This window comes from Neophocaena asiaeorientalis, unplaced genomic scaffold, assembly GCF_003031525.2.
Source record: "Neophocaena asiaeorientalis asiaeorientalis breed wild unplaced genomic scaffold, Neophocaena_asiaeorientalis_V1.1 scaffold79, whole genome shotgun sequence".
Lineage (NCBI taxonomy): Eukaryota > Metazoa > Chordata > Mammalia > Artiodactyla > Phocoenidae > Neophocaena > Neophocaena asiaeorientalis.
In genome coordinates, this window is record NW_020175402.1 from 4,913,955 (window position 1) to 4,932,667 (window position 18,713).

The window sequence follows — 18,713 nt, forward strand, 5'->3', positions numbered from 1 at the left end:
GAGCCCGATTCGCCCTTCCGCCGGAGCCCGCCCCGCGGCCCCGCCTCCCCCCAGCGCTGACCTCCGCGCCGGGACCTTTGGCCACCCCGACAGGCCATTGCGGAGATGCCGACCGACGGATTGTGGACGCCGGCTGGATGGACGGCGTCACCGACGCGGATGGACAGATTGCCCGACCCCAGGAGGAGACAGTCGGGGGGCCGAGGGCCCAGTAAAGAAGGCTAAACTGAGGTGCGGTCTTAGCGGCTGGTGCATCCGTGGGGCGGGGCGGGGCGGTGCAAGGCTCCCAGACCTCCTTCCCCAGGGCTTCTGGAGTCCGCTGGGTCCTTAATAAAGCTGTCCGCTTTCTGTTGCCGCCACTCCCAGACCTCCGGCGGAATGAGGTAGTAGCACCAAGTCCCCATTATAGAGTTGAACAAATGGAGGCTGCTCAGATCCCAGAAGGGGTTTGCCAGCAAACTTTTACCTGTTGGAGCCTCCTGCACTGACGCAGCACCCCACCCTCACCTTCCACCAGCGCTACATTTCCTGGGTCCCTTGGGGCTGTAAGAAGAGTCTTGCCCTTGAGGCTGCTGCTTTCTGGCACTACCCTCCGGGAGGCCAGAATAATGAGGCCCCAGGATGGGGTGGGGGCTGGCACAGCGATGTACCTCTGAGTTTTCCTCTCCTAAGCCCCTGTTTCCCATTCGGGGAGATGGAATCCCAGAGAGGCTATGGATTTGCTCCCATCATACTTATACTTAGGACGTTCCACTTCTAGGAGACAGGTCTTTTCTCAGGCCCCCATGCAGCTTCGCTAAGAGTACAGTCTGACTCAGATGACCAGGGTGGGGTGTTTGGTGACTGCCTGAAGCTTTGCCGGCTCTCCTAGGGGCTCCCTCCCAACCTGTCACTAAGATGGCTCTGCCAGGGATGGAGCCAGGTGACATCCTTTAACAGGCCCCAGGGGGGCAGATATGTCATTGGCTTCTAGATTCTAGAAAGTGGGGCCTTAAAGGGCCAGACCTGAAATGAGATCTGCTTCTCTTCCTTTCCACACGCCCTTCAGGCCCCCCAGTCCCCTGCCCCACTCAGCTGTGAATGGCCTGGCTGCTGCTTTGCTGCTCACTGGCTGAGTTGACTGCAACCTCACTTATCAGTCTGTGATGTGGGTATCTTCACCTCTTGGAAGGGTTGTAGTGAGGTTAACACAGGGCAGAGGTCTGTCTTTTTCCATAAATCATGGAAGAATGTTTTATTCTCTTATATCACACCTAGAAACAGGCACTGCTTTTGCTGACGGAGCCTAGGAGCTGATTTAAAGTCCTGTTTACGGAGTGGCAAGGTCAGGTCAGCTAGGGACAGAACTAGGTCCTAGGCCTGTGTGTGTCCTTCTCGCAGTTTCTCTTTGCTGTCCAGGGGCAGGGACTAGATAGAACTGGTGTCAGCTTGTCTGCCGTGTGACCTAGAACAACTCTGCCCTGTCTTTGGGCCAGTTTCCTCAGTCCTTCTCTGAATGTAGCTGTCCCTCCTCATGTCAGGGCTTAGGAATGGCGAGAAGAGTGTAGAATGAGATAATTAAGAATCACAGGAATCTGGTGTAATCCCAGAGTTCTCAGGGTCAGGTGCACTGCTCTGAAAGGTAGAGACCCAGGGGCCCTCACCTGTCCTTCCCCCAGCTAACTCTTCCTCTCCCCAGACCAAACTTTTTGCCTGGTTTCTCAGCTAACAGCCAGGACTTCCTGAACCCATTCTTAGCTGGGGAAGGGAAGTCCAGGAGGAGGTCTCACAGACTCTGAGAGTTTGTGGACTGGGAGAGCAGTGAGGGGCCCTGGCATCCTCTGGCCTCCCCAGAGGGAGAGGACCTTCCAAAGCTACTTGGGTCATTTGGGGTCTAGAGGCCCAGAAAGGACAAGGGCTCCCTGGAGGTGACACAGTGAGGAGCTCAGGCTTCAGTGCTGGGCTGCAGCCAGGACTGATTGTTTTCTGGGTTGCATGGGAGAGGGACACTTGGTCCAGAGAAGCTTTTAGCTAATGGTGTAAAGTGCTCTGTGTCACCACAATTTTGCCTTTCTCTGGGATTTATTGGTAATCAGCTTTGTCCTGATTTTGGTGTGGGGGGGCGGGGCGGGTAGGGAATTAGAGATGGCTCTTGCTGGAGAAAGTGGTATATGTAGGAAATGGAGATTGGTCCTAGTGTCACAGGCAGCTCTGTCCCCTCCCTCCACTTCCAGATGTCCCACGCTTCTCACTAAGGGCCTCGGCCAGGGCACACAGTGTTCAGTGACTTGAACCCCAGCTCTTGGTTCAGTGCTCTGTCCACTACTCCTCAGCCAATTAATAAAAGTCACCTTCCCACCACTGTCTGGCCCACCCAGGGCCCCTCTAGAAGGCTTCATATTCTCCTCAATCAACAAACATTGATCTTTGCTCAGTCCAGGGGCTCAAGAAGCAGCCCTGAATCAGAGGGTCTCTGTTTTCAAGGACTTGTGTCCCTCAGCCTTCTTCTAGGCAGCCTGCCCTGGCGATGTTGGAGGGCTGTTTTTAGGCCTTCACAAGTAACTATAGCCCCTGGTTATATACTGCATCCCCACCCTGCATGGCTTCCTGAACACTTTCTAGATGGCCCAGCATTCTAGCCCTGGGGACTGGACTGAGTACAGGGGATCCTGGGGGATCTGTGCCGTGAGGACATTGATTGCCACCAGTGAATCTGGAATGTCAGCTGAGGGAAGTGAGGGGCTGGAAGACCAGTTCAGGGTTTTAGTCAGGCCCTGCCCCTCCCCTGGATGAGCCCTTTCGCTCTCTTGGCTGGTCCCTGACAAGTGAGGCGCCTCTAGGCGGCGCCACCAGAGGGCAGTGTGGGCTGCTTCTCCGGGCGTGCGGGCAAGGCCTGGAGCAGGCTGGGAACCCACAGTGTCCCCGCCTCCAGCCAGCCTCTTCCCTTGTTGCCCAGGCTTCTCAGGCTTTGAGCTTTAAAGGTCTGGCAGAATGTGTGGGTGCTGGTGGTCACTTAGAGAAGGGGCGGGCCTCTGACCTCAGAGGGAAGGACCATCAGGAAAGACTTTCTTGGAGAGAGAGGTTGCCCCTGTTGGCCGTCACCGTTTGAGTAAAAGCCCAGAGTAGTTTCACTCCTCCCAGATTTGTTACACTGATAATTGATCAGAACACCCCATCCTGCCGCCGCCCCCGCCGCCACCTGGGAATCAAGGTGACTTCCTAGAGATTAGGCTGAAGCGACAATTCACAGCTGAAGTGCTCCAGGTCTGCAGTGGGCAGTCTCTAGGAGGCTCCCTTCCCCTAACAGCCAGGTCCCTGGAGAAAAACCCAGGGTCCCAGTCTTCTCCAAGCTGAAGGAGAAGCAGAGCCTTTACCTCCTCCCATGCTTTACAGCCGGCACGGGAGGAGGTATTTGGGAAAGCTGGGAGATCCCCAGCCTATTTCTTCCCACATTAGACCTTGACCGCACGCTGGCTAGGAGTGATGGGCGAAGGGACTCCTTGGTTATGGCATAATACATTAACCACCGCCTCTATGTCAGGCATTGTGGTAAGCACTTTACACCCGTTATCTCTTGCAGTCCTCCCAGCTACTCTGCAAAGTAGGAGTTAGCCCCATTTCCACAGGTGAGGAAACTGAGGGTCGGGGGGGGGCAGGTGGCTTGCCCAAGGACATAGAACCTCTGAGTGGGGGACACCTTAAACATTAGGCTATGTGGCTTTTCATTTATCAGGCTAATGAGGGTTTCTGAACTCTCACCCTTTGAGTCTGGGTACAGTGAAACCTGGTCCTTGGTTCTGGGGAGGGATGTGATCAGACATTGGAGGGGTGGCAGAAGGTGGCATCTTCTGCCACCCCTCCAAGGTCTGGGCACACCCCCAGAGGCTGGCTCCCCTGCTTGGGTGTCTGGGCTTTGGGGGTAAGTCAGGCTGAGTCAGCACACCTGGCTTCAGGCAAGGGCAGGCCAAGGATGCTCAGGGCCTGGGCTTGCCTTGGAGGCTGCCTCCTCTCCCTGCATACGTGGGCTGGCGTGTTTGGTGCCAAGGAGAGCAAAGAGCCTGGGATGGCAGAGGAAGAGGGTGACAGGCTCCATGGTGGGGCAGAAAGTGTCCCGTCTTAGAACTAGACAGACCTGGGATTTAGTCCTGACCTGGAGCTTCTCAGCTGGGAGACCTTGGGCAAATGACTTCCCTTCTCTGAGCCAGTTTCGTGTGTGTGTGTGTGTGTGTGTGTGTGTGTGTGTGTGTGTGTGTTTTATGGGGAGTTAGGGAGGAGATTATTTCTGAGTATTAAATGAGAGGTCACACTAAGTGCCTAGCACATAGAGGAGGTCTGTAAATGTTCGGTGGAGCCAACCTACCTAGCCCAGGAGAAGCTGCCAGGACAGAGCCCTCAGGCAGTGTGGGCCTTTGCTTCTCCAGAGCAACGCCATATCAGGCATCCCTGGAACAGTCCCCCTTCTCCCCCCCATGACAGTCCCTGAGGAGCTCCATAAGGGAAGAGGTGGAGGAGGGGGCAGGCTTTTTATCCCAGGAACATTCCATTCCAGCTGCTCAGACCAGTGGGGATCCCAGCCAAGGACAGAGGCCCAAGGGAGCTCACCCCAGGAGCCCCCACCCCTTCCAAGGTAGGAGCGAGTGGAGCCTGATTCCAAAATATTGCCCCTGCACCTTCTGTCCACAATGGCCCCTCTAAAGGAAGTAGATGTCAAAGGGTTTGGGTGGGGCTGGGTGGCTATGGGAGAGAGACAGTTAAAGCTCTTGAAATTATTCTTTCCAGCTCCTCCCAGCTCCTCAGAGCCTCGACTCGATCTGACTCCTGGATTCTGCGCCTTCCCTGGGCACCTCCTTCAGGAAGACTCCTCTCATTGACCCTACACAAGCATGGCACCCTCCTCACTTCACAGGAGCCCTTCACTTCACAGTGGCAAGGGGCTGGATTCTGGGGAAGTTGCCGATACTATGAACTTCTCTATATATGCTGCATTTGACTTTGGCTTACACTGTACAACTGAAGACATTACGACAAGTCCTTGAGACGCAGTCAGATTGTTTAAGAGTGCAGCAAAGCTTTCCAATGTGGAAGTGAAAAGGATCTCTTTTAGAAATGTCATCATTCTTTAACAAGTCACAGTGCAGCTGGGGTCCCCATTTTGGTAGATGCTGTTGCTTCTCAGTCTAACAGCACCAGGAGGCCTGTTTGAGGGGAAACATTGCTCTGAGCAATCCCTCAGTACCCCTCATTCACCGTCCTCGCCCTCTCCAGGTGGGTATGTGCCTGCGGCCCCTCAGAAAGGTAATGGGCTGCTGGCTCCCGGGGGACACACCTGTTTCTCAGGAAGAGGGTTGGCAACATAATTCTAAGTTTTAAATGAAAAAAGGGAGCACATTTATTCAAATATCCTGATGGTAGAAGGAAGGGGGCCACACTGACTCACACAGAACCCAGAACTTGTAGAGTTCCGCAAAATGAACGCATATAGGGTCAGTTCCTTGATGTATACATCCAGGAAGAATAAATCTCAGTGATGTGAGACAAGCACGCGTGGTTTTGAGGTTTACTCTGTGAGTGGCGTTGCCGCCTTTCCTCTTTGTGTGTCTGTCACGGCTCTTTAAGCTGGCAGTTCCGTGAGCAGCTTCTGTTTAGTTTCGTTTGGCAATCTGGGCCTGCTTACTGATTTGTAGGCTGGCTTCTCCCTTGACCTGGCTCAAAGTTGACCCTCTTTATGGAGTCTTCCCCAAATAAGGATGTGTTGAGGAAACTACACACAAAGGGATGCGAGCGCGTTTGCGATAACATGGCAGCATGGGGATCCGTGGAGGATTGTGTGTGACCGTGCTGGTGAATGGATGGACCTGTCTGTCACTCAGGCTCGCAGCAGGAGACACAGCACCCTCAAACTGGGCAGAGACTTAAAAAGGGACGATTTCCAAAGATGGGGGATGGGCTTAAGAAACTAACAAGGTATATGCAGCTCTCCAGGGCTAGCAACAGGGAGAAGCCATTACAACTCCTGGGCCTGAAGGGGTAAGAGAGGAGAGGGGAGGGGAGGGGAGGGGAGGGCACATGGACCCGGAGAGTGCAGCTGTGTGGAGAGGGCCCCTGACGGGAGCAGTGGTCTCTGGTTGAGAGATGTAGGCAACCACGGTGACCTGATGGGAAGGGAGCAGGGGGAATAAACACCTTATTCTCCTCCTCCCTCCAGTATCTCCTGCTGGGGACTCTCACTGGCTGAACCCAACAGAGAGGTAGGGAACAAGGGGGCCATTGGTGCACAGTCCGTAGAGGTCAGCCTCCCAAGGTCACAGAGCCTGAAGAAGGGCGGAGGGTGGGACTGGAAGGGCTGACATATGCAACTGTCTGAGGGCATTATCTTCCATTCCCTAACGTTCACTGCAAGGCTTTTTTCCCCCTCTGGAGCTCCCCGCACCCACCATGGGTCACAGCAGGAGAGCGGACTGTTGCTTGGAGAGCACTGTGGGGTTGGGGATGGGGCATGGGTATTTACTCCCTCAGCCTTCCCCTCTCTGGCTCTGATTCCCAGTTCTTGATTCCTTCCTGTCCTGGCATCTTAGACGGCTGCAGGAACTGTCCATGAGAGAACAATGCCAACCACTGAGTCAGTGTTTTTTTCACACCCGGAAACACTACACCTCTCCCAAACACACCCCCGGGCACACCTGCTGCCACATGGGCCCCTGACATAGTCACCACAAGCCATGGCCGGTGTCACAGTTGCATTAAGAAAATGTACAAACTTGGCAAACAGTAATGCAAACTCTTTTTCTGTCACATGTATGTACAGGAGACATACTGTCACGCTCATCCACGTGAAATCAGAGTGTAGGACGGTGCAGGGGTTAACAGCAGTGGCCCTGGGGGCAGACAAGCCTCTCTGACCTCTCTGGCATGTTTCCTTGTCTGTAAAATGGAAATTCTTGCTCTTCTCTCCTGGAGGTGTTGGGAGGGTGCACTGAGAGGGTGTGGTTGGGGAGAACTTAGCAAAGTGATAGTTGTTAGTGGGAAAATCCTGTCTCCCAAGCCTCACAGGGAACGCACGCGCCTGCACGAGGTCAGCAGGACACCATCAGGCGCGTGTGCCCTTCCCCAGACACACCTGCCGGGAGCATCTGTACATTGCCAAGTCCCCTCCGCCCAGAATGCTCTTTCCCCAGACATCCGCATGGCTTGCTTCACACTGTCTTTAAGTCTTTGTCCAATCAAATGTCACCCTTTAAAGGAGGTTCACCCTTTTTAAAATTGCAGACCCAGCACTTCCAGTCCCTTACCTTGCTATGTATATTTTTAGCCATTGCTGACCTTCTAAGACTATATAATTTAGTTTATTTTCTTTCTACCCCATTAGAATGTAAGCCTCACAAGGGTAGGGATCTTGGTCCTTTGTTTGCTGATGTGTTCCCACCCCTGGAGGGGTGGCTGGCACACATGCATGTGCCGTGGCTTTCTGGCTCTCTCCCCTCTGAAACGAGCACGTCCAGGTGAACCCCACTCCCCACCCCAACAAGCTAAGCCTGTGTGCTTACATTGGGAGCATTCCCCTCATGCCCAAAGCAGGAGCTGGGACCAATTTAGTCCCCCCATCCCAGGACCCTAGTTGGGTAGGCACGGCCAGCGTGGGGTGGGAGGCTGCTTTCAGTCACCAAGCAAAGAAAGCCTTTCCACTCATCCTTCCAGCCATTCTGAGCCCAGCAGGGACCCAGTGAGCAGGTGAGATGGCTGGACTCACCCAGTTGACCAGGGGCCTCCTCTGCGGCCTTGTTTTTTCCACCCTGGCTGGAACCATCAAAGCCAGCACTTCAGAGGACACTAATGAGGCTGAATATGTTAAGGACTTTGCAACCCTTGGATCAAAGAGGCGGGGTAAACAGTGGGCAGCATCCAGGCCTGTGAGTGGCTGATGCCCTGAGGCATCAGCCTGCTTGAGAGCTTATGGCTGGTAGCTGGCACTCACTCCCAGACAGGCCCCAGATGCGTTTGGAAAGGAGAGTCCCTGCCCCTCCAGGGGACCTGCTTAGGGCAAGCCAGAGTATGTCCATCAGCAGTAGGGGGTGAGAGAGGAAGCTGGAGGATTGAGGGAGCCTTTCCCACCAAGGAGGCCAAGCCTCGGCTCTGGCTCTGAGGGTCCTAGAAGCCCCCCAGTCCCAGCTGCCACCACTAGGGGGTGGGTCTCCAGTCCAGACTCACCCTGCTTGTTCTCCACCTGCTTCCTGGGAAGGGTTAGGGAAGGGTGAGCAGGGCTGGGGTGAGCACTGGAGTGTGAGGCCAGGTCCAGGGTCATTAGGACTCCAGGTAGGAAACATTGAAATATTTGCTCTTTAGCAAGAGACTTGCTGAGGTGATGTCCAGGGACAAGTCACACCTGTGTGGACAGGGGCTCCTAGGACAGTTGCCAAGCTGGGCTGGTGCTGGGGGAAGGAGGAGCATTCCCCAGCTACAGCCCAGGACTCAGACCCTGCCCTCCAAATGTCTCCTCTTGCCAAATGTCCCCTCCTATAATACAAGCCAGACTCAGGCTGGGGGAAGCGGCCACAGATCCCACAGACTGTGGAAGGTCCTTCTCCCAGGAGAAAGCATGGTACTAGGTTCAGTGTAGACAATCTTTATTGGCAGGTGTTAAGAGTGCTAAATAGTAGCAAATACAGAGGGATGGGAAGGGAAGTGGGGTGTGGCTCTCCTCCCCCATGTAAGGATCCTGTAACCAGGCCAGTGGGGTGGGAGCACTTGACTGTGGCTACTTTGGACCCAGCACCCTCTGGAGAACAAGCTCCCAGGCAGGAGGGCTCCTCAGGACATGGGGGAAGGGAGCTGTACCCCGGCAGGGGCATGGGCTGTGTCCCACCCCAGTCTGCTTAGTTCCTGTCCACCTCACACCTCAACCGACAGCTTGGGGTAGGGGTGTTAGGGGACTAAGCTAAACCTATCCCTTTCCAAACCTATCTGCCTCATGCCTCAGTTTCCCTCCTCCTAGTTAGTGGCCCAGCCCAACCCAAAGTGAGTAGTTCCCATAACATACCATATTTTAGCCACTGTGTGGGCTGCAGGCCCTCGGAGGCTGCTGGTTCCACTGTGGGCTGGCCCTACCCAAAAAAGACCCCTTCTAGGCCACAGAAATCAACCTGAGATGACAGGCATTGAAGCTACCATCCCAAACATTCTTTGTCTCCTGAAGGCAATTGACCCCCAAGACGAATTTCCCCTGCACCCCACAATCATGCTGGTCCAAAAGTGTAGTGCAAATAACCAAAAGGTCCATTTACCAAGAATCTAAGCTTGGCCTTCAGCCCACAGGGGCTTCACTCGGGGGAGGAGTCTGGTCTGTTCAGTTTAAGGCCCAACCCTGCAGCAGTGCTGGGCTACCTGGCACAGGCTGCCTGTCTCTGGTCATGTTCTCCATGCACTTCTGGAGGCCCCACTCCATCTGCAGAGGCCTAGTCCTTTCTGGCCAGGGTCTGAGTCAGTTACAAGGCAGCCAGGTGGGATAGGAGGCGTGGGCCCGGGACAGCAGAGGCTGCACGGGGGTCACATAGTAATTGACAGTGGTGGGCACGACCCCATCAGGGACTGGGGAGCGCCAGGCCAGGGAGGCCACGGCCGCCGGGCCCTGCTCGGCCAGCGCCTGGAGCGCCAGCGTGGCGATGAGGGCCAGTGTCTGGCGGCGCTCGTGGCTCATGAGGCACACTGTGCTCTCGTTGACCACCCGGTGCAGCGTCACCAGGCAGGCGTAGCGGCGCGCCGAGTCGGCCCCGCTGAAGTGGGCCTCGAGGTAGCGCTCCAGCATGCGCTGCTGCTCAGCCAGGTCCGGGAAGTCGATGAAGAAGCGGGAGCACATGTAGCGCTGCAGGGCACTCACGTCGGTGCTGGGCCGCGGCCGTAAGCCCCGCACCAGCAAGTGGCAGTACTTGAGGAGGCCGCCCCCTCGGATCTCTTCGGGACTGCGTGTGGCGATGACGCGGTGCCGCAGGTGGTCCAGGGCCTCTGCGAAGTCCCCGTACAGGCTCTCGCCTGTCACCGTGGGGTGGAAGGCCTCGGACATGGGTGTGGAGGAGCACTGGCTGAAGAGCAGCAGGGAGTCCAGGAGGATCTGGAAGGAGTCTATGCTAAACTCGAATTGGCGCCTGACCGAATCCACGAACTTGAGCTCCACGTTCTTACCGCTCTTGTTGGACAACGAGATGAGGCTCCAGCGGTCCGTGTCTGTGCACACTTTCACCAGCTTCTGCACATAAGCCTCCTTGAGTGTCAGGGGTGTGATCTTGGCCCGGCTCACGCCGGCCGGCAGGAAGTCCAGCAGGCAGGCCAGCACCACCTCTTTGGTCAGCTGGAAAGACGCCTCGCTGCGCAGGTCCACGCGGAACACCAGGTCCAGGTCCTTGTAGCCCAGGCCACTCTCGGGGTGCAGCACGTGGCTGGCGGCCGACCCGTGCAGCCGCACACCGTGCACGCGCAGTCCCTGCTCCTCCAGGCTGCTGCGGACAACCTGCAGAGGGGGTGGCAGGAGGGCGAGGTATCAGCGACCTGGGCCCCTGGGGTCCGCTGTGGGCTTCCACGTAATAATCACAGCGACATCAACCACTGTTGACCACTTATCAGCTGTTGTGCCTTTGGAAAATCATTTAATTCTCTAAACCTAAGCCTCTATTTCCTAATCTAGAGAGTGGCCCATTTGGAGGAATGACTCAGCAATAGTGATAACACAGCCGTGCACAGAATTTACTAAATGCCAGGTCCTGATCCTTTATACATTAGGTCCTTTATACATTAGGATATAAACTCACGTAAATCTTCCAGTGCCTCTATGAGGTGGGTATTATTACTCCCACTCTACAGATGGGGAAATGGAAGCACAGAGGAGCCAAGTAACTTGCCCAAAGTCACACAGCTGGTGAATGCAGAGCTGGGAATTAAACTCAGAGTTCATGTCTTAACCAGTATGCAATTCCACCTCTCTAAAACTTCCACCTCTCTAAAACAAAACACTTCGTTTTGTGCCAGACATGATGCAAACTGCTCAAATGTGCTGGGAATGTAACTGGCTGTTCACACGCATTACTACATTAATGCTCACAATAATCCTGTTTGAGTATTATTACTCCAGTTTACAGATGGAGAACCCGAGGCACAGAGGGGTCATGTCCAAAGTCAGAGAGTAGTCGGGCTGAGACTAGAACCCAGGACAGGTGGATTCTCAAGTCCATGCGTGCTCTTTTGACTATGACACATTCATCTATCTTTACAAGGACACAGTGAGGTAAATATTAGACTAATTTTACAGATGAGGAAACTGAGGCTTATAGTGGTAAAACACTTAAGGCTCAGAGAGGAAGCCGTTCAGAAATGGCAGGGCTGGACGCTGAAACCCAAACTCTTTCTGCTCTTGGGTGAGGGGATGGGTCAAAATCCCTGGACCCGGACATTCAGTGTTCTCAGCATCCCAGAGTACTTCACACACTGAAAGTGACCAGGCAGCATTCTTACCCTGAGCGATTCTGCAACCCCGCCTTGCTGCCAAGTCAGCTCCAGACCCGGCTGCTCTTCAGGCCTCCCAGGGAATTACTACAAAGAATGCACGTAAGTGCTGAGGAGGCAAGCTGCAGTGGGGCAATCTGAGGCGGGCGGCTCCCTCCAGAAAGCTTCCAGGAGGAGGACCCTGACTAGGGAAAGGTATTATCATGGCTATGGCGGTGGAAACATCTGGCCATCAGGGACCTGCGGGGCCAGGCAGCTGGGGCAGGGGAAGAGGAATATTGGCTCGACACCTATTGGGTGCCAGGCATTGGACCTTCTTACCAGAATCTATGGGGAATAGATCTTTAAAATCTCCAAGTTATAGATGGGGAAACTGAGGAGTGAAGTTACCTGCCCAAGATCACCCAGAGGTGATCCAGGTATGGCTGACTCCAAAGTCTATCTTCTTTCTACCACATTACCAACCCAGGGTTTGGAAGGAGCAGAGGCCAGAAAGTAGGGTTCTAATCCTCTCTCCTTTTCAAAATTTCAAAGTGAGGGCAACCCTCCAATCACTGAAGCCCAGGGCCAGAGTAGCTAGGGAGCAGGAGAGTGGGGGTTGGGGAAGCCTGGCCAGGCAGATGGGGGAGGCTGGAAGTAAGGGGCCAGTTGTTGCAGTCCAGCCTGTGGGACTTCTAACCCACACTCTGGCAGCTGGCAGCTGTGCCCATGTAGGCCAAGGGGAGAACTGGGCCAAAGACTTTGTCCTAAGGACACTGGCAGACCTGCAAAGTAGACCAGCCCCCTCTCCAAGTCCCATTAGAGCTGACTGGGCCTTACTCAGTGCCAGCTCCTGCCCCCAGGCTGATGCCCACCCTAGGGCATGGCATCTGGCCTGGTGAGTAGGTAGGAGTACCCTTGTTAAATCGCCTGTGTCAGGCCGTGGGGCCGGCCGTGTCAGCCAGCCAGCCAGCGGCTGTTGTCTTTTTCCCAGGTGTGACTACAGCCAGCTTGGCAGGCAGTCCCCAGATAGATACCACCACACCCAAGGACTGCAGGGCAGCTTGGAGCCTCCTGAATCAGACTTTCCAGCCATGGAGGGGGCAGTGGCTGCACCTTCCTTTCTTCTGTACCAAGGCCCTCCCCCAAACCACTCTGCTCCCAGGCTGTTGCTGAGACCTGCAGGGAGACCATAGGTGCTATCAGCCAGCAGGCTTACAAAACTTGAATCCAGAGCCGCTCTCTAGCTGCAGCTGGAGAGATCAGAGTCTGATTCAATCCTCTGGACCCAGAGAGGGCAAAGGACTTGTTTAGGGTCACACAGCCAATAAGTGGCTAAACTTAATTAAAACCAGTCCAGGAGCAGGGGGCCTCCTACAGGAGAGTGGGTCCCTCTAGCCCAGGGACAAGCAAGAATAGCATCTCTAACTGCCCAGATCACTGCTGGAGGAAAATCTTGTGGGGGTAGAGAGGGAGAAAGTTTCCAATTCTTGAACCATCGGACAACTCAGCACTAGTGAGAAGCCCAAAATCAACAACAAGCACCCCCACCACACACACACACACACACACACACACACACACACACACACACACACATATCCCAATAGTTTGTGAAGCTGCCAGCCGTGGGTTCCTGCCAGGAGATGGACTTTCTTCACACCAGGTGAAGGCACCTGTTTCCTTTGGATTCTGGAAGCAGAAGGGGCGTTGGAGAGCAGTTCAACCCATCCTCATTGAACAAATAGGGACATTGGGCCCAGCAAAGGGAATTGACAACTGTCTAGGCCCTGAAGCCAGATGTCCAACCTCCCAGTCCAACTCTGAAGTCGCCACTTCCCCCTCCCCACCACAGCCGGCTGCTCCCTGTTTTGTGATATTTCTGACCCTAGTCTAGGACAGTAGTACATTGTACTATTATCACATTGTAGAGTCAGCTCCTATTGACTGGCAGTCTCCCCCACCTGGCTGGAAGGCAGGGAGGCTGGGTCCCAGTCACATCTATGCCCCTAGTGTCCTGAACAGGGCCTGGCACAGAGCAGACACCAGTAAAGGCAGTTTGGACCATACTGATAGGGGCAGGGACTTCCCCTCCAGGGCAGTGCATGGTGCAGAGGTGAATTGCCACACTGGGCTCATGCCTGGGACAATAGTCCTAGAGTTACAGCATTTGGGGCCCCAAGGTTGACCTGACTGTCAAGGGGAGAAGAGTCTCAACTGGTTTCCTAATTACCCCATGACCTGTCAAGGGGAGAAAAGCCTCAACTGGTTTCCTAATTACCCCATGACAGTGGGGCAGCCAAGAAATGCCTCAGTGAGCACCACCGATGAGTCAGCCCTGGGGAATCTGTCCCCACCCCCTCCCATTCCTTGGGAGGGAGGGCGAGGTAATCCCCCAGCAAGCACCACTCCGCCTCTGTGGAAGCTAAGGCAGAAGGAGTAGGGTGGTGGCCTGCTTCACCTGGCTTGTATGGTTCACTTCCCCAGAAAGAAAGTTCATCTGCTGGTAGGAATATGCAGGAATTGTGGCTAGATTTTCTGGCTCCTTCTATCTGCTAACACCTAGAAGTTGAGTCTTGGGAACTAGGGAAGAGGTGGGAAAACCTTGAACCTGCAGTAACCGACTCCTGGGAAGACCCAAGATTCTCTGGGTTTGATTTTCCCCTCTAGGTAATCTTAGGCAACTCGCTGCCCCTCTTGGGGCCTCAGCTTCCCCAGCTATAAAATGCATACAATAATGACCATCTTCTGGTATTTCAGGGCATGACAGTGCCTGGGCTAACAGGTGAAAGAGCAATTTTAGGGTTGTTGAGAGTCAGGTAAAGGGAAGAGGGAGTCTGTGGAAGAGGAGAGAATTCTCTTCTGCTCCTCAGGAGAGAGGTGGGGCTTGGGGCCAGAGACTCGGCCCTCATTTCCAATCTTGGGGAGGGAGAGAAACACCTAAATTGGACACCTGATGTTGCCCTCCAGCATGCAGGCATCAGAGCTGGACTGGCGCTTAATTTCCTCCTGCCACAACCCTACTTGAGAGGGAGTCCTTGCTGGAATTTCTCAGCTTTCCCACCTAGCGAGGGGGCTCTTGAGCCATGTGCTGTGGGAACACAGGACAGAGTCTGCTCCTAGAACCTTGAGAGAGGGAAGAGGTAGAGAGTGAGACCCGAGGATGACGATTTAGAGATGAAAAGAACTATTTTGGACTCAAGCATGTACACCTACCCACCCAGGGTTGCCTGGCATCTGTTGTCCCTGCAGGCGGGGTTGTTCTTCCTTCACGGCCAGGTCCCTCCCTATTTCCCACCCCTCTCCCAGCCAGGGCCTAGGTGAATGGTCCGAGCGGAATTGGGGCTCCTTAAGGGGCGGGGGACGGGAAAGTCAAGTGGGGAGAGAGTATGAGGTGCAGGGGGAGGAGGGTATGGACTACCATCAATGTCGTGCGATTTTGTTACAGCCCCTGTCCTTCTCTGAGCCTTGTTTTCTTAGCTTTCCAGCAAATCGAACAGACTCCGGGAGCCTCCCAGCCACGAGAGCCTCAGCCCCATATCCCCGCCCAGCGCCTCTCACCTGCACGATCTGCCGGGGCTGCACGCTCAGCGTGGGGAAGTTGCCGCGCCCATGAATGGGAATCGGTTCGCTCAGGAGCGCATCCAGCCGCTTCACCTGCGGCCAACTCAGCCCACTCAGGTGCCGTCCGAGGGAGGCCGATGCAGCCTCCGGGTCGGGGCCGCCGCCTGCCGGGGCGGCCGTAGCCATCGCCGAGGCCGCAGCGGTCTCCACCTGTGCAGCCGCTCGGTCTGGGCTCTCCGCTCCGCTTTCCGAAGGCATCATTGGCCCGGCCCCGGGGCCCCGACGGCAGAAACCGGAGGGCGGTTAAGGGGAAGAGGGCAGGGAGAGCGGCTGGGCCGGGGCCAACGCGGAGGGCGCGGGGCCGGACGGCAGCGACAGCGAGGCAAACCCAGGGTACACCTCCGACGGCAAGGACCAACAGACTCTAAAGCTTGTGGCCTGGGGCCCAGCCGACTCTTATAGGCCGCGGGCGACACGGCGATTGGTGCCGGCTGCTGTCACACAGCGGGAACCGCCCCGCCTCTCGACGCTCCTACCATTGATCAGCAGAGCTTTGTACGTGAGCCACTGGTCGCCAGGAAGATTCCGATTGGCTGGAAGGCACGCCCCTGCCCCGCCCTCCTTCTCCGGCAGAATTCCCTCCTTTGGTCCTTAAAGAACTTCTCTTCTCGGTGATTGGCCCGGGCGGAAGGCAGCGCCTGGATTTAAAGGGACTGCGCCCTCCAGGGGCAGACGTGAGGGAAGTGACCTGTGGAGTTTGAAGCGGAGTCGGACCACTAAGATCCCCCCCACCCCACCCCCACCCCCGCTGGAAGGAATTTCGAAATCACCAGGCCTGGTGCTGGTCGTACGCTATTTTCAGAAGGCCAGAGAGATTGTGCCACTTGTTCAACTCCACACAGTGCTCCTCCTGCTCTCCGTCAATCTTCCAGAGTTGAGAAAATGTAACAAACTTGTATACCGTGGAAGCTACTTTTTTTTTTTAATGTGACTTTATTTGGAAATAGGGTCTTTAAAATTTTTTTTATTTATTTAATTTATTTATTTTTGGCTGTGTAGGTCTTCGTTGCGGTGCGCGGGCTTCTCATTGCAGTGGCTTCAGTAGTTGTGACTCGCGGGGTCTAGAGCGCAGGCTCAGTAGTTGTGGCGCACGGGCTTAGTTGCCCCGCGACATGTGGGATCTTTCCGGACCAGGGCTCGAACCCATGTCCCCTGCACTGGCAGGCGGATTCTTAACCACTGCGCCACCAGGGAAGCATAATACTTTTAAAATGTACTCTCTTGAGTACATCACTGCCTGGCCAGCGTTAATGTTTTGGTTTAGGGGTGAGGAAACCTGCTCAGAGAAGGGGCCTGACTCTCTCAAGGTCACACAGCAGGTGAGACGGGGCCCTGGTGCTGAATCTGCGCTATAGAATCAGTGGGCGCATGCTTTTTCCACTACACTTGAGAGACCTAGGGCCTTCCCGGGGCTGGAGGTTGGAGGGAAGCTGGAACTGGGGTGTTGGTCTTCTGGCAGGAGCTTCCTGGGTAGCTGGTGGAAGTCTTTCCTGCCAGCCTCTTACCTTTCTCAGGTCCTGTGTGACCTTGGGCAAGTCACTAAACCTCTCTAAGCCAGTTTCCTCATCTGCTCCAGAGAAGGGGCTCAATAATTTTTTTAAAAAATTTGACTTGATTATTTATAGTTGGCAAAACATTTTCATATGTTCTATTGAAATAATACGTTTCCGTGTTTTTCTCTTGCACTTTACAGAGCCTAGTGGGATGAGGCTTATTATTGTTGTTACTTTTAATCTTTTTTTCTTATTTTAAATATATGTGCTTGTGGCAAAATTTTAGAAATTGAGTCTGATTCATCTCTGCAATATTCTCTTTTAAATTAAACATCATTCTTCTAGCAATTAATTAAATATCATTCTCCTAACACCCCCATTCCATAAGGTAGGCTGGGCAAGGAGCAATGTGTCCAATGTACAGACAGAGAAACCAAAACCTAGAAATGGTAAACTACATTCCATGGTCACCAGGTTGTCTCAGACAGACCTAGGACTAGATCCCAGGAGCCTGACTCTCAGACTAGAGCAGCTGCTTCCTCTGTCTGGAGGCCAGCCCAAGCAAGATCCTGCCCTCGTCCCCTCCCTCCCTCCCTCCATCTTATCTGGGGTCAGGGACTTCCTCTGGCCTCCAGGGTGGGGACCTGCTATTTGCTCCACTGCTTGGCTTTGTGACTTCGGGCAAGTCTCTTGCACTGTCCTCAGTGCAGTTGCTTGCTATTTTGTTTTACCGTCTCTTGAAAGATAAGAAATAGATAAGAAATATACTTCAACCAAACCCAGAGTCTCCAAACCCTTGACCTATCACTTCCATGCCCCAGCAGAGGAAGGAAAAGAAAGGAAACTAACATCTACTGGATAACCTACTATGCACCAGATACTTTATATACGTGATCTCTAATTCCTAAAAATACATCTCAAGAAGTGGCATCATTATCCTCAACTTACAGATGAAGAACCTAAGGTTTAGAGAGGTCAAGTGACATGCCTAAGGTCATACAATTACTAATTGGCAGTGTGAGACTTGAACCCAGGTCTCCTGACTCCAGAGCCCTAATTCCCTCCTCTTCTTAAAAGACTTGGCACAGATCACAGAGTCATGCTTGGCATAACCCTGGATGAATGAACCCACAAGATCCATTCATCCATTCATGTATTCATTCATCAACCAACACAGATATACTAAGTACCTACTGTGTACCAGGGGCTGGGCTAGGCCCTGGGATATGATAGGCAAGGTCCCTGCCCTTCTCGAACTGACATTCAAGTGTAGTAAGACAATAGTCAAGTAAGTAAATAAATAAGACATTTTGAATAGTGCTAAAAACAAAATAAAACAGGGACTTCCCTGATGGTCCAGTGGGTAAGACTGTGCCCTCCCAATGCAGGGGGCCTGGGTTTGATCCCTGGTCAGGGAGCTAGATCCTGCATTCATGCCACAACTAAGAGTTCACATGCCACAACTAAAGATCCCGCATGCTGCAACTAAGACCTGGCACAGCCTAAATAAATAATAAGTAAATAATTTTTAAAAACAGGGAAATGGAAGAGAGAGCAGCCACGGGTGTATGTGAGTGTGAAAAATATATAGCAAGAGAGGGGAAGAGAACTAGAGAGATCAATGTACATCATTAGATGGTGTAATCACGGAAGTCCTCCCTAAGGAGGTGACATTTCCATTGTGTCTGCTGGATCCACTTCTGCCCTATCTCCCCATGCTTGTCCCTGGACAGCCAGAGCAGCAGAGAAGGTGCCAAGCTACATATTCCTAGAACTCTGAAGGCTTTAGCTGAGAGGCCCTTTGGCAATCATTTTGTTTACTCTCTTCCCACTTTGTAGATGGGGAAACTGGGGTCCAGAAAGCAGAAGGGATTTACCCCAAGGAGACTGGCTAGGGCTGGAACTACACAGGGGCAGCGCCTTGTGGTGTGGGCTGGTGCTGTGCCCACCCCATACACTTGAATTAAGTTCTCTAAGGAAGGAAACTTAGAGATCTCTTTTCCTCTCCCCTTCCTTCTGCCTGGGCTAGGAAGAGCAATTAGTAAATTCATGTACCGTGAATCACCCTTCTGTTGACACTTCTATTTCCAAAGCTAATTGGTCCAATGTTTGACCAATCACAGGACCTGAACTTTAGTGTTGGTGGGGGGG

The 18,713-nt window shown here is 53.9% G+C and overlaps 1 protein-coding gene across 1 annotated transcript; it reads right to left on the reverse strand.

The window, feature by feature from the left end:
* Positions 1-8,583: 8,583 nt before the first annotated feature.
* On the reverse strand, positions 8,584-15,442 carry TENT5B (terminal nucleotidyltransferase 5B). Its single transcript, XM_024766809.1, has 2 exons — positions 15,007-15,442; positions 8,584-10,477 (listed from the first exon to the last, which is right to left on the reverse strand). Exons 1-2 carry the CDS (start codon positions 15,268-15,270, stop codon positions 9,455-9,457), a joined length of 1,287 nt encoding a protein of 428 aa, XP_024622577.1. The 5' UTR covers positions 15,271-15,442; the 3' UTR covers positions 8,584-9,454.
* Positions 15,443-18,713: the final 3,271 nt, after the last annotated feature.